Raw genomic sequence first — 23,084 nt, 5'->3', positions numbered from 1 at the left:
CCTTTTCTTTAGTATTTGTGGTACTGTATATTTTAGAAATGCAACACAGTAACACTATAATAACACTGTTATTATATGACTGTGACTGCAATCAGCTCCACATGTTGAATTTTGAAGCCTGTATTCAGTTTCAACCAATAGAAACAAACAGATAATCTGCTGATTATCTTTGCTGATATATTATCTGCTGATATAATGCTTTGGTGCCACCTGGTGGAAAATAATGATTAACACATTCAGATTCAGATTCAGATTCCTTTATTGATCCCAGGGGGAAATTGCAGTGCTACTGTAACGCGCATGAATCAGCTCAGTTGCGACAGGGCCACGTCTACCACCGTGTAGCATCCCCTGTTCTTTTGACAACAGTCTGTAAATGTATGGGAAGTGAGGACACCAATTGTTGGAGTTTTATTAGAGGAATGTTGCCCTGTTCTTGTCTGATGTGGGACTGAAGCTGCTCAACAGTCCTCTTTGTCAGATTTCTCTTTTCTTGATCTGGCAAATGTTTTCTATTGGTGAAAAGTCTGGACTGCAGGCAGGTCTTTGTGAAGCCATGCTGTAGTAATGGATGCAGTATGTAGTTTATCATTGTCTTGCTGAAATATAGAACGCCTTTCCTGAAAGAGACGTTGTCTGGATGGAAGCTCATGTTGCCAAAACATCTATATTTCATTCAGCATTAATGGTGCCCTCACAGATGTGCACATCACCCATGCCATGTGGACTAATGCTCCCCCAAACCATCAACTTTTTTCAGATGCCTTGTTGCCATCAAGTTCTAAATGAGTTGTTTTCCATGAATTTGTCAAATGTCTCACCTTCAACATCTGATATGTGCTCTGTGTTCTATTGTGAGTAAAATACGAGTCTATGAGATTTGTAAATCATCACAAACTGTTTCTATTTACACGTATTTACATTTTACACAGCATCACAACTTTTTAAAAATTGGGTTTGTACAAAAAATTCACTGCAGTATTTATATTTAAGAAAATATTTTATCTCTTCTTTCTGCTATTTTCATTGAAATGCTATAGAAGTTTACAAATCACTGCTTTGTTTATATTTACATTTTACTTGCTGTCCCAACTCTTTAGGAATTGGGTTTGTATCACAGCAGTGGTGAAACGCTGATGGTGAGCTGGAGTGCAGCCAGAACTTTCACAGAGGAGAACAAAGTGTCTTTTTCTGTTTCAAGACTTTCATCTTTTGACCAAAGCTTAACATTAAAATCAGAGTTTTATCATTGCAGAGTTTAAATACAACAATTTTTAAAAATGCATTAAAATTACAGACGAGTATTTTTCAGTTCCCAGAATTCATTAGGACTCCTCTGAAGACTTAGAAGGTTTCACTGATGAATGAATTCAGCCAGATAAAACATCAAAGCAATGTTTTCGTTCATGAACACTTTATTACAATTGTAATTTAACTGCATTAAAAAGGATCAACAGTTAGTTTACAATAAATGAATGAGGTTCAACACAAGAAGGAGAACATTAAAACATATGACCACATAACACTGTGTCACCATTAGATCATGAATATGAGGAAAAGATAAAAGACCAGAAGATAAAACTGAAAAAGCAGATTAGAACACATTCAGCATCAAAACCCATGACAATGGAAAATATATAATAATACCAAAACAAAACCAAAGAAAATAAAAAAATAATTCAAATCCATCACACAGTGTTAAAAAAATTACAATATTTTCCTGCTTTATTTTATTTTAATACTTTTAAAATATGTTTAATATTTATATAAACACTTAGTTTAAATGGAAAATGGACAAGTCTTTTATATTGTAGAGTAAAAGCATAACATTTTGCAGGGATGAAGGACCATAAAAAGAGACAGAGGATTTACATTTTAATGCATGAGAGATTGTTTTCTTCTTCTAAAAATAATTCTGACAGTCTAAATGTGTTCAGGTCCTTTTCTGTCTTCACTCCTTAAAACCCAAACCAGGAGCTCCTGTAGAAGCAAATCTTGTTTTAATTTATGGATTATATCTACAATGAGAGAGTCTCATCTCTGTTAGTGAAGCTTTTTCACACTGCTATCGATGTAAACAACACACTAAATAACTAATGACAACTGAAGTGTGATAAACTGTAAAAGAATAATACTGTGACAGCGCCCCCTGCTGTGAGGTCTCAGCTCTGCAGTTTCAGTTTCCATTTCTTAAAGTTTTAGCCTTTAGAACATTAATCCTCCACACAAACAGTCACACATTCAACTCTCCTCATTATTCAGCACCATCACGGCAGCATTTTATTTGATGAATGTAATGAACATTAACTAAGAAGGATGAGCAGAAGTTAGCATTTCAGTTGCCCTGAAGTATTTAGGAAATGATGTCTATGTAAAACACTTCTTAGTCTTTTCTTATTAGTCTCTAATCAGTGTAACTCTAATATACAAACCTGGCATTCAGCACTCAAGATGTTTCAGCTTCCATCATTGCTTATGTTCTACTCTGATCATCAGGTTTAGCTGTGAAAAACGTAATGATGAACAATCCACATTAGTCTTTTATCAGATTTTATATAGTAGTAAAAAAACAAACACTACTAACACTTTGAATAAACACACAAAAAGACTGAGTTTTTACCTCGAGCTCTGTAGCATTTGCCCCCCAGCACGATGGTCACCAGCAAATATGGAGACACTGCCATTAAACTACTGAGCAGACTGAGCGCTGAGACTGGAGCTCCTGAACCTGACAAACATGATACACACACAGTACAATCACTGTAATGTAGAATAGAAATGGCTGCTGAGGGCATTCTTATTAAAATATAAATTATAATGATTAGATATTTTCTGTTAAAGCAGCAGACCTCTGACTGAGAGCCAGCTCTGTGGTGACTCTCCTCTCTCTGGGTGTTTACAGTGGTAGAGACCTTCATCTGACTTTGAGACAGTACGGATGATCATCTCTCCTGTCGTCTGGGTCTGGAGCAGTGATCCATCTTTATAGAAATCAGCTGTGAGGTTTGAGGGCTTTGTGGAGCGAAATAAACAGCGGAGAGTCAGAGAATCTCCCTCAGTCACAGGATGGACAGGAATGTCCAGAATCACATCACCATCTGTAGGAGAGAGAAAGTGATACAGAGTGAAGTAACAACTTCTTAGGCTAAAAGAGTTTTTAAAGAAGCAGTGAAAACTGATGCAACATCACCAATTAGGTATTTTATTATGGAGTTCATTAATAAGTGCATTTCAAATTGACCCATTACTCTGTATTGATTGTGCACATAACAATTTTTGGAATTTCTTAGACTGAAAATTGCTTAAACAAAGTTACAAGTCAAATAACACTGATTAGTTTGCTCTGTGAGTTTGTGTTCTTGAGTAAAAAGATGTTTTCAGTCTGGAAAGCTAAAGCTAAGCTAGTGGATAACCAGTGATAATGATGTATAACTCACAAATGAAAATCCAAATTAATTTTAGTTATTGCTCAATAAATTAGTAATGAGCAGCCAGCAACCAGCTACTGGCTTGTTAAGACATAATAATGGCATTTGACAAGACATTAAAATCTTCTACACTGAAGTGTTTCTAATAGGAAAGTATTTCATTTTTAGTAATTAATTCATTAATTAAATAGCTTTAGAAATTCAGTTGCCCTCTTTATTGACCCCCTGTTATTGGTAAGAGTAACAGAGACTGACTGTGCACTGTGATGTTGAGAGGATCACTTCCTCCTCCAGACTCAGACTGACACCAGTAAACTCCAGTGAGGGATGTGTGGAGGGAGCTGATGCTGCATGTAGATCCTGTAACTGATGAACAATCTGACACCTCCCCACTGTGTGTGTATCGCCTCACTCTCCATCCAGTAGAGTCACTCTGTCCCTCACAGCTCAGTGAGAGAGAGCCAGCAGTAAAGTGTTGAGTTCTGCTGGGACTGATGATCAGAGAGGCTGGAGGAGATGAACCTGAACATGCACACAAGATACACATGGAGCCTGATGCTGGATATGTTCTTAAGTGTAAGTATATATATAAATATTCACTTCTATATTTCCTCACCAGTGATCCACAGTGTCTGTGCAGTGCTGTACTGTGTCTGATAGGCTGGTTCTCCTCTCTCTGCTCTGCACACATAAACTCCTGTGTGATTTAGAGCAGCAGGACTGAGAGTGTAGGAGCCTCCAGCTTCTCTTCTGCTGTCTGACAGGAGCTCTACATGATACAGAACATTGCCATGAACGTCTCTTATTTGTTCTAAGCCTTGTCTGTAGAGAGCAGCTCTGTACCAGCTGAATGTCCAGCCTGTAGAGGAGCCTGTAACCTCACAGCTTAGAGTCACTGACTCTCCTTCAGTCAGCCAGCTCTGTGGAGACACACTCAATAATGCCTGAGCTACATCTGACAGAGAGAACATGGAGAATATCATAGACTAAATCAAGTTTCTACACAGTGATGAGATCATTACATACAGTAGAATTAATGAGAATATTAAAACAAACCCACAGACTCACCAGACACAGTCAGGGTAACAGCATCACTGATCTCTGAGCTCTGAAAGTCATGTGTTCTGTGTCCTCTGCAGGTGTATTTACCACCGTTAGACTCTGTAACAGAGCTGACTGTGAACTCCTGTGTTCTTCTGTTTGAGGACAAACGGTCATTTTTATACCAGCTGTAAGTCCACTCAGTGTCTCCTCCTGCCTGCATGTCACATCTCAGAGTGACCGTCTCTCCTTTAAACACCTGTTTATCAGGCTTTATGGACACCACAGCTTTAGTGCTGTCTGTAAGTAAATCACAGTTCAACACTGTTATTAAAATGAGAGCCGAAGTTTTGAGATTAAAAGATGAATTTTGCTCATCATTTAATACACAGTACTGTGCAAAGATCAGAGATCATGCTTTACTTCTTTATTAAGTTTGATCTGTTGTAAGTGGATAAAGTATTTTAGTCATAATAACTTTGTGCTTAATATAAACTACAAAGAGGCAAATCTACTGTGTGAAACTTTGACCAAATAACCAGTTATCATACATTTTCTGGCTGTTCCTCCTATTAAAGTTCATGATGAACAGACATTTTGGGGCCATTAAAAATGCTCCTGGGGGACCATGCCCCCCCACACCAGGCTTAGCCCCCCGTCCATAAATGTCGAGTGAAGCTCCTGCTGAGGGGGTTGCATGATGTGTTAAAATTTGTTTCTTACTCACCAGTAATATTTACCCAGACTGCATCACTGTAGTGTGTGTAGTAGACTGGGTTTCCTCTGCCAGCTCTGCACCAGTACTGACCTCCATCAGAGAGTCTAACTGAGCTGATGGTGTAGACGTTGGTGATGGTCTCCTTCTCAGAGCTCTGTGTGTGTTTGGACCAGTAAAACGTCCATCCAGCAGACTGATGGAGTTTACAGTACAGAGTCACTGTGTTTCCTGTCAGTGCAGCTCCTTCAGGGTTTGAGGTGATTGTAGGTTTGACTTTTACTGCTGATGAAGAACAAAGTTCAGCTGATAGAATTTAGACTTTCAGCTTCATGTTATTTAGAGATGGAACTTTCACGTTGGTTTAATGTTTAAGGTAAAACAGATAGTTGAGTTACTCATGATGAGACACATGAGAATAAACGTCTCCATCAAGACTGAAATGTTTCTAATGCAACAAATTTATCATCATAATTTGGAAAATGTAATTTATTAAGGTCATCCACACATGGTACCTTCACACCTCTGTTTCAGTCATCATTACAGAGGAAACAGTGTGAAGATCAAAAGAAAAGTGTTATTAGGCCAAGAAATTATGGAAAAGTGTAACTGAGGAACAGATGATGCCTGACAGACACAAATGTGTCCTAATGATCTGGATGTTGGTGTCGTTTTTATATCATTCATGAAGCTGGAAAGGTTTTGGCTTAAACACTGTGGGAGATTCACTCACAGCTCAGTGTTAAAACCATTAACAGACAGAATTATGCTGAACCTGATCCAGATTACTGTATTTGCTAAAAATCACTTTAATATGACGTTTGAGGACAAAGACGGTTATAAAGCAATATGAAGGTCAGTTAACTAACTGGACAGATTGTGATAACTCGGCTGCTGACAGTTATTAATTAAACAGGACTGTTCAGTGCTCACATTCATCAGTAAAATATTGTGTGTAAAGATAAATATTAAAGCACACTAACAGGCCATTCTTTGTACTGCTTCTTTAAAGACCCCTGAAAGACCTCCTGTAAAAATAACTGCTGAACTACTGAAATTTCTAGTCTGTTATAAAGCAGCCTGAGCTGAAAGTTTGATGGACATAGAAACAATAACAAAGGGAGATGAGACTTTTGCAGTTGGTTAATTAGTGCAGACCATGAGAAGATCTTTTATCATGATTTTCTAAATGATCTGAAACTGTCAAGTGAAAAGCTAGAAAACTCAGGAACGTGTGGACGTTTCTGTTTTTTCCAGTGCAGAAAAATGACCAACTTGAAGAACTGCTTTATTTCTGTTTTATGGTTTTGACTGGAAACTAAATAATGAAGGGTGTACATGAACTCATTAAGGCTTCTGAGAAACTTTATATAATAAATAGAAAATTGCTGACATGTTTAGTTCAGGATGATGTTTTTATAGTCGCAAAGCACGTCTACACTTTAAACTCTTAATGATAGAAATACAGTGAGAAAGATGCCAAACTCACCTGATACAGTCAGTGTAACAGCTGCACTGGGGTGTGTGTAGATCCGGCCTGTTGACTGTGTTCCCTTACAGGTATAATCACCTGCATGAGTCTGATCAACATTAGAGATTTCATATTTCTTCCTTTGAGCATCTCTGACAAGATTATTATTCTTATACCATTCATAATTCCAGTCATCTCCACTTTCTATTTCACATGTCAGAGTGACTCTCTCTCTGATGAACACATGACCAGCTGGCTGGACGTTCACTGTAGCTGTTGGTCTCTCTGTATAAAGAAGGGAACTACTTTTACTAATGATTCACTCTCTCTGAAGATGCATGTACAGCAAACATTTCACATAAAGGAAAACGACTCTCATCCGCTGACGCTGCCAGTGTTTATGAGATGAGCTACATGAGCTCACTGAGAGAGTCAAGATAAATTTTAAAGAAAAATTTGCTGAATCTCCTCTTTTCTTAAGTATCTACAGCAAGATGAAATGTACTTAGTTATAATGCACCTCTGCATGTTTAACTCTAAATGATAGAAATACAGTGAGAAAGACGCCACACTCACCTGATACAGTCAGTGTAACAGCTGCACTGGTGTGTGTGTAGATCCGGCCTGTTGACTGTGTTCCCTTACAGGTATAATCACCTGCATGAGTCTGATCAACATTAGAGATTTCATATTTCTTCCTTTGAGCGTCTCTGAGAAGATTATTATTCTTATACCATTCATAATTCCAGTCATCTCCACTTTCTATTTCACATGTCAGAGTGACTCTCTCTCTGATGAACACATGACCAGCTGGCTGGACGTTCACTGTAGCTTTTGGTTTCTCTGTTCAAAGTCAACAAATGTTTAAGCGTCATTCTACTGAACTGATTCAGTGCTGAAAATCCAATTTGGACCTGGACTTTAGACTAAAATTCTTTTGCTTTAAGTGAAATTATACTTTAATTATATTTTCTTTATCAGAACAAAAATTTCAGGCTGTTTTATCAGTGACAAAATGTTTATGACAGTATTGTAGATTTGCTTAAAATGTAAAGTGCCTAACAAATAAAATTTATTATTATTATTATTATCATTACTGAAATTCTACCAAATGTTTTGGTAGTGACTGTTGCCGTAGTGACAATTTTAGCCAATTCTAAGCATCAGTCAGAAATGCTAGCTGGTACATGACTATCAAACATATCTTCTGAGTCAACCACAAAGATAATTAAAAACTTATTTGAAGAAAATGTGTGTTTCAGTAATGACAGTTCTTAATGTTACACACTGATTTCAGGCTTTGGGACACATTTTCTGCTCTCTCTATGTGGCCATGAGGGACAGAGATGCAGCCTCACATCCTGCTCTAAAACGTAAGAGTGTGCCTAAAATAAATCTGCACTCCTGGACTAAAACTGTGTTTCTGTAGTGACCTGAAAACACGGCAAACCATTTTCAACTTGTTTTCATTTTAAAATAAATCAAAGTATCTTTTAAATGAAAAACATAGATTTTACATATTTAATTTAAATAGATCATAACAATCAATGTAAATACATAAGGTTTAAATACATTTTCTACTTTGGTAGAATGGTCCATATATACTCTGAAGATTCATGAAATTATTTTAAAATAAAATATGGTGGGACCACCCTTCCTGGATCAGGGGTCTTGCCATGGCAGAGAAGCTTGTGTGATCTAGGGATATTCTAGGGATATGCTAGGCATGGATTGTTTATAACGAACACCAAGTTCAAACACAAGGATGTTCATAAGTGTACGTTATACCAGAGCTCCTTGACTCAAAGGTCAGTGATTGTCTTTGTAATATCGTCTGACTTGGGACCATATGTTCTGGATGCTCAGGTGAAGAGAGGTGCTGAGCTGTCAACCATTACCATCTGGTGGTGAGTCAGGTCAGATGGCAGGGAAGACCACATAGGCCCAAGCAAATAGTGAGGGTGTGCTGTGAATGATTGGCAGAGGTTCCTATTCGGAAAGTTCTGGGAGAGCTTTTCTCGTGTTCCAGAAGAGGTAGGAGACAGGGAGTCTGAACTGAACCTCTTCAAATCTATCATCATGGAAGCCGACCAAAAGCTTGCTGGTGCCTTTCAGACCACCTCAGGAAACAGGTTGGTCTGTGGATCAGCACCTCCAAATCCAAGTTCATGGTCTAAGCACCCCAGATGGAGCAGTTGAAGTATCTCTGGGTTTTGTACGTCAGTGATGGGAAGAGAAATTCTGAGATCAACCACAGGCTGGGACAGGCGGCAGCAGTAAAGCGGTCACTGTACTGGACTGCAGTGGTGGAGAGGGAGGTGAGCCAAAATGCAAAGCTCTCTGTTTACCAGTCAGCCTACATCCCAACCCTCACCTATGAGCTGTGGGTAATGACCGAAAGAATGAGATCACAAATACAAACGGCAGACATTAGCTTTCTTTGCAGGGTGGTGGGCTACACTCTGCTTGATAGGGTCAGAAGCTCAGTCATCCAGGAGGAGTTTAGAGTAGAGCCGCTAGTCCTCCAAACTGAGAGGAGCCAGTTGTGGTGGTGCAGGCACCTGATCAGGATGCTGCCTGGATGCCTCCCCGTGGGGGTTTACCAGGCATGGCCTACTGGGACAAGACTGTTGGACAAGAGTATATCTCCGAGTTTGTGGGGGACAGGGTCGGCTGCGATTCTCTGCTATACTAACTACATTTTAAAATCATGTCATTTGTCTACAAGGAAAAAAGAAAACAGGACATACCTACTACTGTAATCTTGACAAGATCACTGAATGGTGTAAAATCGTTTCCCCTGTGTGCTGCACATCTGAACTCTGCTCCACCTTCTTTAGGCAGTGTTTCAGTGATCGTGGTCAGATCATGTTGTAAAATATCAGAGTTTTTCTGCCATATTATCGTCCATCCAGTAGACTGTGGCAGCTCACAGCTCAGAGTAACTGTGTCTGGGCTCTGAGGCTCCACCCTCAGTTTGGGCTTTTCTGTTGATGTGAAATGATGAAGTCAGCAGAGCTGCTTTAGTCTTTATAATATAAGAAGTAGTTTATCATCCTAATCACATGATTTGAGACTAATGAGTTTAATGTTTCCAGGTTCTATGAATGTTCTGTGAATGAATGTTTCTGTTCAGTCAGACTGAATCCTTTTATGTCTTTGATCTATTATGCATTGACAACATTAGCTTCAATTAGAAATTGCCTTTGTTTTGAATGTAAAAGTTTCTCTTATCACTCGTTCTTTTGCTATTTGTCTATGTTTGTCTACAGGGCCCTAACCAGGATTGAGATTTAGTGAGGTTCATACTGAAGATATGTGATCTACTTCACACACTGAGTAAACCACACTGTCAGATATGTGCAGAACAGAAGGGCTGTTTTCACAACTTCACTACTGCTTTATGTACCTTTCTCATTAGTTTGTTTCCTTTCAGTCTTTCATAAACCGCTTTTACTCATTCATAGTAACTTTTGATGTGTCAGGTTTTAGTTTGAATGAGTCTAAGCTGATTTTATATAGCTTATGTTAACCTGCCGTAGTGTCTGGTGGGTGCAGTACATCTAGGAAGCATTTCCACAAAGTGGAAACATCACAGAGCTGCTTCTACATCATAACTGAAGCTATATGAATAAAAAAGCTAAAAAAAAGTACCAATATCAAGACCTCAGTGTTCTCATAGCTAGTTTTTATAGGCAACCCACCACCTGAAGCTCAATCCCAGCAAGACTGAGCTGATATTCATCCCTGCGACTACAGGTCCTCATGATCTTGCTATCTCATTCGAGAACTCCCGGATTGTTCCATCTGCAGAGGCAAGAAGTCTTGGTGTGACCCTGGATGGCCAGTTATCGTTCTCGACTCACATCGCGAACCTGACTCGGTCATGCAGGTATCTACTGTGCAATATCCGGAGGATCTGACCCTTCCTCACCCGAGAGGCCACCCAGGTGCTAGTGCAGTCTCTGGTCATCTCAAGGCTTGACTACTGCAACTCGCTCTTGGCTGGTCTTCCCATGCAGACCATCAAGCCTCTGCAACTCATCCAGAATGCGGCAGCACGACTCGTCTTCAATCTGCCCAAGTTCAGCCACGTCACCCCATTGCTGCGCTCCCTTCACTGGCTTCCTGTAGCTGCGCGCATCAGATTTAAAACCCTAACGCTGGCCTACAAAGCCAAAAATGGACCAGCCCCTACCTACTTGATGGCAATGGTAAAATCTCGAACTGTACCATGAGTCCTTCGAGCTTCGAGTACAGCTTGGCTTGACCCGCCATCCTTCAAGGTGCACGGAAGACGAGCGTGGAGAATGTTCTCTGTACTGGCACCCAGGTGGTGGAATGAACTCCCACTGGCTGTCCGAACAGCAGAGTCTCTTGCTGTCTTCAAACACAGACTAAAGACTCATCTTTTTACACAGCACTTAAATGAGCATTGAACTATAAGCTGCACTTATTTTATTTATTGTATTGTATCTTATTGTTATTGTATTGCATTGAATGGCACAGAGTTCTGCGTTCAACTCTCTTTGTTCTCTCTGTTCAACTTTCTTTTTCTCTTGGTGTCTGCAGTGACATTTGTTTCTAGCAGTATCTGAGCTCAGGTCTGTCTTTTTCTCTAAGCTATTGGTAACTAGCAAAGATACTTTCTCTAGATTGACAAAGCACTTCTTGTAAGTCGCTCTGGATAAGAACGTCTGCTAAATGCTGTACATGTAAATGTATATTACTTGTGTATTAAATGTGAAGAATAAGGAGTGCATGCAGGTGTACATGAGAGCTAATGAACTAATCCAGTAGATCTTCATGTAATGATTCACCTTGAGTTTGTCCACAGTGGATGAGCACAACCAGCACTAAAGTAGGAGAGAAACAGTGAACATGCTGCATTATGGTGAAGTATAAACTGCTATTACACACACACACACACACACACACACACACACACACACACACACACACACACACACACACATTAAACTAAACTCTCATTTTTTACCTTAAACTGGGCATGAATGATGCTCAACTTAACGCTGGGCAAAATATAACACAGTTTCTTATGTAGTGATACAGACTCTGCAGTCTGCAGAGACAGTGTAGAACAGTGAAGAACTTAAAGCTGTCAGACACCACCTAAAGACTGGTGTCAGCGCTACAAAACACAAGTACGACACACAAATTGTAGCCGTCTTTGATGGCAGCTCAGATTCCCAAGACTTATGGCACAGAATCCAAGAAATCACTTTAAGATCAAAGTCAGTAAGTCAGTGACCACAGAAACCTCCCTCCCTGCTGACCTGAAGACTTTCTACACCTGTTCTATCACTGCTTGGGCTCGGCTAACCACCATGCCCTGCCCCACTCCACAGAGCCAGCACACTAACTATAGATAAGGTGAGGAGAGCACCGAAGAGGGTCTCAACTTGGAAGGCAATAGGCCTAAATAGTATTCCATGTCTGGTCCTGAAAGTGTGTGTCAGCCAGCTGACACCTTTTTCCCTGGTACAGTGCAACATTCCTGCCTACTTTAAAGCCACAAACATCATCCTGCTCCCAAAGAAGCACATCACCTCTTGGATGAATGACTACAGTGAACAAACTTTGGACGATACTAAACCCTGATTCCAAAAAAGTTGAGACATTGTGCAAAATGTAAATAACAACAGAAAGCAATGATGTACAAATCACTTAAACCCTGTATTTAATCAGAAATAGTACAAGACCACATTTCAAACATTAAAACTGAGAAATTTTTATCTTCTTGAAAAATATGCCCAATTTGAACTCCAACGTTCTAGGTCATTATTTAGGTTAACATGATATAAGTTTCAAGGCACTCTGGTTAAATTACTCTGCAATGTTCTAGAACCTCTTGACACCGTAAGTTTGAACTCTTGTCTCGGCGTAAGGTGGACTCTATTCTTAAGACCAGCCGAGTGCAGAGCCTCCATCTGATGTAACTGGAAATGTTTTTTTCTGTCATTACTGAATATTAACAGAACCTTTAAACAGAATAAAACAGACAGGTTTTAAATAACATCTGTTTGCTGCTGGTTGAGGATCTAATTGAACTTTCCATGATGGATTAACTGTGTCTTATTTGTTTGCTGATGCTCATTGGTTACAAAATTCCCAGATCAGGTCGGAATGTTGTTGTTACTGTTTTCATTTAATAACGAAATTATTATTCAGTGATAACTGATGATGAGGTTATTTTTTGTGTCTTCTCAAAATCACCACCTAAAATCAATAGGATATAAACCAAACAACATAAATCCATTTTTATTATTAAATAAAAAATTTTTGATCTGTCCAGTTAAGCCGGCACAGAAAGGGTCAATTACATTCTCAACCGGCAACGGACAGATTTTATTTAAACATGAAGAACAAAAGTCTGAAATAAACTTACAGTGACCACTAATGGTATGACTCCTAGTAATAATAATAATAATAATAATAACAATAATAATAATAATAATAATAATAAATTACTATTATTATTAGCAGTAGTAGTAGTAGTAGTACTATTACTAGTAGTATTGTAGTATAATTAATACATTATTGTAGTATAATAAATACATATAACATGTGATAAACATTTTAGATTTGTTTGATAATCTTTTCATTGCTTAATTCTGATGCACTGTATCTGCTGCTGTGTGATGAATGAATCAGGCTAATGACAGACCCAAGAGCCGCTACTGTGAGACCCCTGATGTAGATAAAGGACTGTTTACTCTCTTTGAAGTTTTTGTTGATATTCAATAATGACAGATAAAAGTTCAGTTTCTAATTACTTAGATTTCTTAGTCCACCTCAATTCGATATCACACCATTATTAGCTCTGTATTGTGCTTCCTATAACAGGTAATACTGGTCTTGAGGAGTCGAGAGGCAGCAGCTCAACAGAAGACCAATTAGACTCATTGATCCTCGAGTTCTTGTAAATTTGAGGTTAATAAAAACAGCATGTAACTAAACACAGGCTGGGAGAGGGAGAGAAAGAAGCTGAAGGAGACTGAAAGATCTGATGAAGCAGGTCTGATAAAGGTTAGTGCGTGCCCACCTAACCAAATGGCCATTTCTGATCAGTTTTCTGCTGTTGCCAGGGGCGTCGCCTGGGGTGGGCTTCCGGGGCTTCAGCCCCGAATGATTATCCAGTAGCCCCGAACCTTTTCGCTCAGCTGTACTATTTAATGAGGAGGCCAATGCTGCTGTGAGAATAGGAAATCTCTTAACGCCAATCATAGTGCCGCTTCAAGGATAAAGTTCCGCCTTTCAGGAGAAACAGCCAATCAGCTTGCTGGTTTTGCGGGCGCGGAGGAGAGCCCACCCCCACCCCCGTGGGGGAGCGCACATGTGCTCTAGCCATTTTTGGCAGCAGGTTGCAGGAAGCTGACGGTGAAAGAAAATGGATATACGGCGTTTTTTCAAGGAGAAAGGTAACGGTAGTTAACTATGTAAACTGTGATGACATTGTTTGTGGAGCTCTGATAGCTGGTTAAAAACACACGTCTCCGAATCAAAACACACAGATCAAACCCACTGTGTGCTTAATAAAATGCAGCTTGTCACTAGTCAGCTTCGGAATTAGTTAGCTAACCTAGTTAGTTAACCTATCTAGCTAGTTAACCTAGATAGCTTAGGTAGTGAAGGTTTGAGAAAAAAAAACTTATATAGCTAGTTATAGTTATAATGTTCAACATGCCCTGATGTACCTGATAAGCTAATAACTATTTCATTTTCAAATTGTGTTTAATAATTTGGGATTGTAGGACTGTAAGCTATAATGAATGAAAATCCATTTAGCTAACTAGCAGTTAACTAGTTAGCTAGAAGGTGGACGTTGTGGATAGCCAGAATTTAGTACAATACTTTATGATGGTAGTTTAAAGCAGTTTCTTAACCCTGGTCACTGCCCTAAAATTGTGTGTTTTCCACTGGAGCCAACTGATCAGCTAATAAACATGTCCTTTAGTAAAAGCTCACTATCTTTAGGTCACCAACAGTCATTCTGCAGAATTTGTGCACCCTTTGTTAAATTTTAAATCTGTTGAATAAAAAAATATAACTCCATATTATAGTGTTAAACATTATATATCAGGGTACGTATTGTAAAAAAAAAAAATAAATAAATATATATATATATATATATATATATATATATATATATATATATATATATATATAATTAATTGGGCAGAGCCCCGGATCTTTACATACCCAGGCAACGCCCCTGGCTGTTGCTGATCTGAAAGTTCATGATGAACAGACATTTACAGGTCACTGAGTTCACATGCAGTAGAACACAAAGCATCAGCCTCACATGGTACCATGAGGTGCAGTGGATACACTACACACTGAAACATCCTCCTGGGGGAGCCCCCCAAACTCACTAGCAAAGGCTTAGCCCCCCCATCCATAAACCTCCAGTGACACCCCTGTATACTGGATAAGATACTCATATGGACTCCACGGCATTCATCCTGAATAAGAATTCTAATGGAGATCCTTGGGCTACTCAAATAAAAATATTACACACAATACACTATCCTCCAAAAACAAGACTTCATTTCTCAAATCTACACTGAAAAGCAGAAGAGTCACTATATACACATCTTAAAAAGACAAAGATATCTTATGAAGAGAATCTTTACTCACAGAGCATCAGGGAGAGCAGACTGAGCTCCATGCTGCCCCAGTAATGACTGACTGAACAAGGACCTAAACTCCTCCTCTTTACTCACAGACCACGCACGAGAGAGAGAGAGAGAGAGAGAGAGGGAGAGAGAGAGAGAGAGAGAGAGACAGAGAGACAGAGAGAGGGAGAGTGAGACAGAGAGAGAGAGAGAGAGAGAGAGAGAGAGAGAGAGAGAGAGAGAGAGAGAGAGAGAGAGAGAGAGAGAGAGAGAGAGAGAGAGAGAGAGAAACAGAGAGAAAGAGAGAAACACAGAGAGAGAGAAAGAGAGAAACACAGAGAGAGAGAGAAAGAGAGAAACACAGAGAGAGAGAGAGAGGGTAAGAGGGAGAGAGAAAAATAGAGAGAGAAAGAGAGGGAGACAGAGAGGGAGAGAGAAAGAGAAAGACAGAGAGAGAGAGAGAGGGAGAGAAACAGAGAGGGAGAGAGAAAAATAGAGAGAGAGGGAGAGAGAAAGAAAGAGAGAGAAAAACAGAGATAGAGAGGGAGAGAAACAGAGAGAGAGAGACAAAGAGAGAGAGAGAAACGGAGAAACACAGAGAGAGAGAGAGAGAGGGTAAGAGGGAGAGAGAAAAATAGAGAGAGAGAGGGAGAGAGAAAGAGAGAGGGAGAAAGAGAGAGAAACACAGAGAGAGACAGAGCGAGAGAGAGGGAGAGAAACACAGGGAGAGAGAGACAAAGAGAGAGAGAGAGAGAGACAGTGAGAGAGAGTGATATAAACTCATAGCTTAAGCCACTGGTCCTGTATTTCCCTCTACCCTGCACAGTTCCGCTCAGGAAGATCTGACCGTTGGAGCTGATTAGTTGGATCAGGTGTGTTGGAGAATATAAAACACTAAACATGCGGGACAGAGTGAATCTAAGACCAGGGAGGAGAACCTCTGGCTAAGGGTAAAAAGAAGAACACCTGACCAAAATGTACCAAGGGAGGGGGGGTGCAATGGAAGACTAGGAACATGGACTGATGCACAAAATTGTAAGTTAACAATTTCAGGCTTTTCAGTTTATGGAAATAATGAACGTTGTGTTCTCTGGGTCAAAGTCTGCTGTTACTAGAATAAAGTTCACACACCAGGGTCTGTCATGGGCGGGGGGTATAAGTGGGTGTCTTGCACATCTTTGGTGTGAATGAGTGTAAAAATAAGTAACACCTGAAGATACGAGTCTTTAGACCACAGAGGAAAGAACTGAGCGTGAGAACTGACTGCAGTGCAGAGTCCAGGGGAAAGTTCAGTCCACCTCTCTGGGGCAAAGACACCAAAGTGGTGAGACCCGCATCATGGCTGTGCTTAGATTGTAAGGAAAGACAAGAGGAGACCCTGTAAGATGAAGATCAGTATGGATATAAAAGTAGTGAATGAAAGACTGTCTTGTAATAAATATGACTTTATAGCTTTACAGAAAATATGCAGTAATTATGACTTTAAAAAGAATATTATTGGGTTTCCGCTCCTCATTTGGTTGATGTCACAACTGCAGTTTTACTAGAATAAAAGTCAGACCACAAACACGTCTCTAACTGCTCTCTGTTCTCAGGCATCTGAGACATTTTACTCACAGACTACAGAAATAGGATCAGTGAGATGTTCTTATATCTTTGTGTTTGAGGTTTTCTGTCCTCTGCTAAATAATTAGGTCACATATATTATAAAGTGGAGTGCTGAACTCTGGACTTTGAGCTCTTTATTTATCTGTTTTACACGTCACTTCAAATGACCCTACTAATGTAGCATAAAACAGCATTTAGATGAGATGATAGTTCACACACACAACACATTCTTTCATGGTCTAATTTGTTTTCTCATTTGATTAATATCTATTCACAGGATTTACATTCAGTTTATAACAGCAAATTTTATTTTATTTTACTTAATACAAATTACCTCTCCGTGGATCACCACCTTATCGTGGTGGGGTGGTTTGCGTGCTTGAATGATCCTAGGAGCTATGTTGTCTGGAGCAAAAGCTCCTGGTAGGGTCTCCCATGGCAAACTGGTCCTAGGTGACAGGTCAGACAAAGTGTGATCCATAATAACCCCTATGAAAACACAAAAACAGGACTTGTGTACCCTGCCCGGAACAGGGTTACCGGGGCCCCACCCAGGAGCCAGGCCTGGGGGAGGGGCTCGCCAGCGAGCGTCTGGTGGCCGGGCATTTACTCATGGTGCCCGAAGGAGTTACATGAGTCCCCTCTCCCATCGACCCACCACCAATGGGAGGGGCAGTAGTAGGGATTCGGTGCGTTGTGGATCGGGTAGTGTCCGAAGGAGTGGGCCTTGGCGTTCTGATCCGCGGTTGCTGAAACTGGTTTTTGGAACTTGGAACGTTACCTCACTGGCAGGGAAGGAGCCTGAGTTGGTGCGCGAGGTTGAGAGATACCGGCTAGATATAGTTGGGCTCACCTCAACGCACAGCTTGGGCTCTGGGTCCAATTTCCTTGAGAGCGGCTGGACTTTATTCTTTTCTGGAGTTGCCCATGGTGAGAGGTGGCGGGCAGGTGTGGGCTTTCTCATAGCCCCTCGACTCGGTGCCTGTATGTTGGGGTTTTCTCCGGTGGACGAGACGGTAGCTTCCCTACGCCTTGGGGAACGGGTCTGTGCTTATGCACCGAACAGCAGTTCAGAGTACCCAGCCTTCTTAGAGTCCTTGGGAAAGGTGCTTGAAAGTGCTTCTCCTGGAGACTCTATTGTCCTACTGGGGGACTTCAACGCTCACGTGGGCAATGACAGTGAGACCTGGAGGGGTGTGATTGGGAGGAATGGCCTCTCTGATCTGAACCCGAGTGGTGTTCAGTTTTTGGACTTCTGTGCAAACCACAGTTTGTCCATCACAAACACCATGTTTGAACACAAGGATGTCCATAAATGCACATGGCACCAGGACACCCTAGGCCACAGTTCAATGATTGACTTTGTAGTCGTGTCATCGGACTTGCGGCCATGTGTTTTGGACACTCGGGTAAAGAGAGGAGCTGAGCTGTCAACTGATCACCACCTGGTGGTGAGTTGGATCGGGTGGTGGGGGAAGATGCCGGTCAGACCAGGCAAGCCCAAACGTATAGTGAGGGTTTGCTGGGAACGTCTGGCAGAAGAACCTGTCAGATTGATCTTCAACTCACACCTCCGTTAGAACTTTGACCAGATATCGGGGGAGGTGGGGGACATTGACTCAGAATGGGCCATGTTCCGCTTCTCCATTGTTGAAGCGGCTGACTGTAGCTGTGGCCGTAAGGTAGTTGGTGCCTGTCGGGGCGGTAATCCTCGAACCCGGTGGTGGACACCCCAGGTGAGAGATGACGTCAAGCTGAAGGAGTCCTGAAGGGCATGGTTGGCCTGTGGGACACCAGAGGCAGCTGGCAGGTATCGATAGGCCAAGCGATCTGCGGCTTCAGTCGTCGTCGCCAAGGCAAAAATCTGTGTATGGGAGGAGTTTGGTGAGGCCTTGGAAAGTGACTTTAAGTCGGCTCCGAAAAGATTCTGGCAAACCGTCAGGCGACTCAGAAGGGGAAAGCAGTGTGCCACTAGCACTGTATATAGTGGAGATGGTGTGCTGCTGACTTCGACTGAAGACGTCATTGGGCGGTGGAAGGAATACTTTGAGGACCTTCTCAATCCCACCGACACGTTCTCCAGTGAGGAGGCTGAGTCTGGGGACATGGGAATAGGCTTGTCCATTACTGAGGCTGAAGTCGCTAAGGTAGTTAAGAAGCTCCTTGGTGGCAAGGCTCCAGGGGTGGATGAGATCCGCCCTGAGTTCCTCAAGGCTCTGGATGTTGTGGGGCTGTCTTGGCTGACACGCCTTTTCAACATTGCGTGGACATCGGGGGCAGTACCACTGGATTGGCAGACTGGGGTGGTGGTGCCTCTTTTTAAAAAAGGGGACCAGAGGGTGTGTTCCAACTACAGGGGAACACACACACACACTCTGTCTGTTGTTTAGCACCATGGCAACATGCATTCAAATGGAGCACGAATTATGATGTCATAATAGACGAGTGATGTCACAACATTCCATACTTAAAACTTTGTCATTTAGGTGAGAATCAGTTCGATAAGAAACAAACAGCAAAGCTTCTCAAGACTAATTTGTCTGAATTATAATCTTGTTTAGTGGAAGCAGAAGATGATGGAGCATGTTTAGATATAACTAAATTCCTTAATATGAATATTAAATATAATGCAATCTAGCAGCACAGAACTATCATTACTACAAATATGTTCAGCTCATTTTCTATGAAATAACATTAAATAGTCAAATGGTCATCCTGTACTCAGACGCTCCACGAGAAAAGAGGAAGAGAGCAGAGGAGGGATACAGCCAGAGCACTGAAGAAGGAACAAGCAAGGTTCCCAACACTGAAGCTTTGGCAAAGAAGAAGAGGAAGGCAGTGAACCGGCCCAAGAGAACAACTCGAGGACAGAAGAAAGCTGCCGAGCCAGGTGAGTCCACTCACCTGCAAACTGTAAAATTAGTTGCTATCAATGAGGAGACATGATTAGTTAAAAAGAGCTATTGTGTAGCAAAAAATATTGGTGGTAGAGAAATGCAAATGCAAAGTGAAGGACACAGACTGTAAAAAGAAAAAATAACAGAAAACTGCTAAAGAGAAAAAATGGAGGAAACTCATTTGAAATTTGGAGAAATATATACATTCAGGATGTAACTGTATTCTACAGTAAATATTATCATAGATGTTTTGTTCTCCTACAACTGAACAATTCTGATCTGGTCACTCTATTGGTGGGTCCGTTGGCAGGTTCAATCATGGGTCAAGTTGTGGGTAAAGTGACAGGTCCAGAACATTAAACAATCATCTTGTACTTAGAAACTTCTTGAGGAAAGAGGAAGAGAGATGAGGAGGGATGCAGCCAGAGTGCCAAAGAGGGAACAAGCAAGATTCCCCACACTGAAGGTCTGACAGGGAAGAAGAGCAAGAGGGCAGAGAATCAGCCCAAGAGAAGGTGTCAGGGACAGAAGAACGTTACCAAGTCAGGTAAGTCCGCTCACCCCAAACTGTCACTGAGGAAACATGATTGGTCAAAAAGAGCAAATGTGCAGCGAAAAGTGTTTGTGGTGGAGAAGAAGAGGAAAGTGATGGACATGGAGGAAATGGAGGAAACTCAGAGGATCGACTTTATTAAAGATAATCTACAATTAGAATGTAACAAAGTATTCTACAGTAAGTATTATCGTAGATGTTTTGTTGTCCTACAACTGAATGATTCTGATCTGGTCACTCTTGTGGTGGGTCCAGCTGTGGATCAAGTTGTGGGTAAAGTAACAGGTCCAGAACATTAAATATTCAATATTCAAAAAATCATCCTGTACTTAGAAGCTGCACAAGGAAAGAGGAAGAGAGGTGATGAGGGATACAACCAGAGTGCTGAAGAGGGAACAAGCAAGATTCCTGACACTGTAGCTCCGGCAGGGAAGAAGAGGAAGGGGCCAGAGAACCAACCTGAGACATCGACAAAGACACAGAACAAAGCCACCGAGCCAGGTCAGTCCAAATTCCAGACAACTGTGTACTATGACCAACTAATTTCACTTCATTCTAAGAGAGCTGTAATTCTCTAAATGAAGTTCACTCTGCATCCTTCATAATCAGTAAGTTTGATTGGTAAACCCCTGAACAGTGATCTAAAGAGGGCTGACGCACATTTGTAATTTTGTTTTTCATAGACACCTTAATGGTCATTATTTCCCTTTCTCTACTTTCACCGCTAATAATCTTAATATCTTTTCTCTTTGTGTGCAGGTGGCCATTAAATTTGTCTCCAAGAGGAAAACAGACCGATATCTCCAAAGCGTAAGTGCACCTACTTAATACGTTGACACGTAATGGTATCAAACCAAGCCAATGAGTTTCTCGCCATGTTCTTCACTCCTCACCATCTTACTATCTACTGTCCTGCAGCCTGTAGAGTCCAAGGCTGTGCCTGTGGAAGTGGCTCTGATGCAGATAACGAGCCAGCCACCTGTCTGCAAGAACATAATACAGCTAATCGAGTGGTTTGATGAGCCTGAGAGATACATCCTCATTATGGAGCACCCTGACCCTTGCGTCGACTTAAAAGGATTCCTGAAAAGTCATGGAAATTGCATGGATGAAGAGACGGCCCGAGCCATAATGGTCCAAGCTGTGGAAGCAGTGAGCCAGTGCAGCATGCGAGGTGTCCTGCATCAGGACATCAAAGGGGAAAACTTGCTAATCAAGATGGACACCTTAGAGGTCAAGCTTATTGACTTTGGCTGTGGAGACCTGATCAAGACAATGTAGTATCACAGATACACAGGTAAAGGAGTTGAGCTTCACATCTAAGAAGGATGTGAAGGTGAAACATGTCCTATAGCCACTTAGCTATTAAATGAATTATTGTGCTCAGCTGTGCTCTTTCTCTGTTTATGTTCTCAGGCACGGTTCCTTACTATCCTCTTGAGTTCTCTGCAAAAGGGAAGCATCACGCTGATCCTGCAACAGTGTGGTCCCTTGGTGTCCTATTGTTCAGGATGGTTTGTGGATTTCTTCCCTCCGCTGACAAAGGGATTTGGAACTTCAAGGATGGCCTGTCTAAGGGTTAGACAAATGGGAATGTCTGGGTAAACAAGGCATCCTTTTGACTTAAATAAGTACAGAGGAAGGAAAATTGATCACATAATTGATAGTTAGGAGAATTTACACTTGAGGCCAGACAACCCTAAATGTATACCTTTACAATCTGAAATTTCGTGGTTAAGCATCTCTCTGTCATCCAATTCCGTCAATCTGCACAGAATGCTGTAATCTGATTGGCTGGAGCTTGGAGCAGATCCCTTCCTCGAGGCCTAGTTTGCAGCAGTTCATGCGGCATAAGTGGTTTCAGCTCACCATCCAGAACTAGGAATAGGTTATCCAGGGAGGCTAGAAGAAGAAGCCGTAAACCTAAAATATCTGGTGACAATTGAGGAAGCATACATGCTGTAAGTAAACTGGAAATAATGATTAAGATAAAAAATTGCCAGATTTTTAAGCTTGAGAGTCTAATGCATGGTCTTTTGGTTTATGTTTCAGGTTATGAAGGGCTGTTGAGGAGAATGCATAAAAACACCAACAAGTGACCACAGACTACTGGAAGTAGAACAGTGACAACTGACGAAGGACAACAACAATATAAAATGAATAAGGGCAGTGGAAGATGGACAATAGCTATGGAAGAAGGACAAGAGCAATAGAAAAGGGACAATGAAGATGCAAATAGAACAGCCACGGCGAAAAAAGGACAATGACTCTAAAAATGACAACAACAGCAGCTGAACAACAATGTGTTAAAAAAAGACAATGGCAGGAGATAAAAGATAATTACAACAGAAAAACGACCGCAACAGTGGATAAAGGACAATGAAAGTGAAAAAGGAAAAAAAGGAATATATCAGTGAAAATTCTTTTGGTTTAATCATCATCATCGTTAACCGCTTAATCCAGAGAGGGTCGTGGTAGTACTTTGGAGAGCAAAGATTCCCAGGTGATCCTGACCCCCTCAACTACCGCCAGCTCATTCCCAGGGACCCCAAGCCTCTCCCAGGCCAACTTGGAGATGTAATCCTTCCAGCAGGTCCTAGGACGACCCCGAGGTCTCATCCTGGTTGCCGTGCCTGGTACACCCCCACCGGGAGGCGTCCAGGGGCCACCCGAATCAGATGCCTGAACCACCTCAGCTGGCTCCTCAACGTCGATCATTGACCTCTGACCCA

General features: G+C 41.3%; 1 protein-coding gene and 1 pseudogene across 1 annotated transcript; one reads left to right on the top strand and one right to left on the bottom strand.

Moving 5' to 3' along the window:
* Positions 1–1,828: 1,828 nt before the first annotated feature.
* Positions 1,829–9,265, bottom strand: LOC108414076 (B-cell receptor CD22-like). The gene is made up of 10 exons (XM_037536012.1): positions 9,259–9,265; positions 7,232–7,285; positions 5,197–5,469; positions 4,497–4,769; positions 4,045–4,383; positions 3,684–3,950; positions 2,850–3,098; positions 2,621–2,728; positions 2,433–2,502; positions 1,829–1,980 (listed from the first exon to the last, which is right to left on the bottom strand). Exons 1-9 carry the CDS (start codon positions 9,263–9,265, stop codon positions 2,474–2,476), a joined length of 1,599 nt encoding a protein of 532 aa, XP_037391909.1. The 3' UTR covers positions 1,829–1,980; positions 2,433–2,473.
* Positions 9,266–19,608: 10,343 nt separating this feature from the next.
* Positions 19,609–22,234, top strand: LOC108418623 (annotated as a pseudogene).
* Positions 22,235–23,084: the final 850 nt, after the last annotated feature.

This window comes from Pygocentrus nattereri, chromosome 29 (assembly GCF_015220715.1).
Source record: "Pygocentrus nattereri isolate fPygNat1 chromosome 29, fPygNat1.pri, whole genome shotgun sequence".
In the NCBI taxonomy this organism is placed as follows: Eukaryota; Metazoa; Chordata; class Actinopteri; order Characiformes; family Serrasalmidae; genus Pygocentrus; species Pygocentrus nattereri.
This window is presented reverse-complemented; position numbering and strand designations above follow the sequence as displayed.

What these genes read in the sequence shown, in the direction of transcription:
- LOC108414076 (XM_037536012.1), bottom strand. An exon ending in TGTTACACTGACTGTATCAG is followed by an intron (nt 5,470 to 7,231) that starts GTGAGTGTGGCG and finishes GTTCTTCATCAG; the next exon opens with CAGTAAAAGTCAAACCTACA. An exon ending in ACAGACACTGTGGATCACTG is followed by an intron (nt 3,951 to 4,044) that starts GTGAGGAAATAT and finishes GTGCATGTTCAG; the next exon opens with GTTCATCTCCTCCAGCCTCT.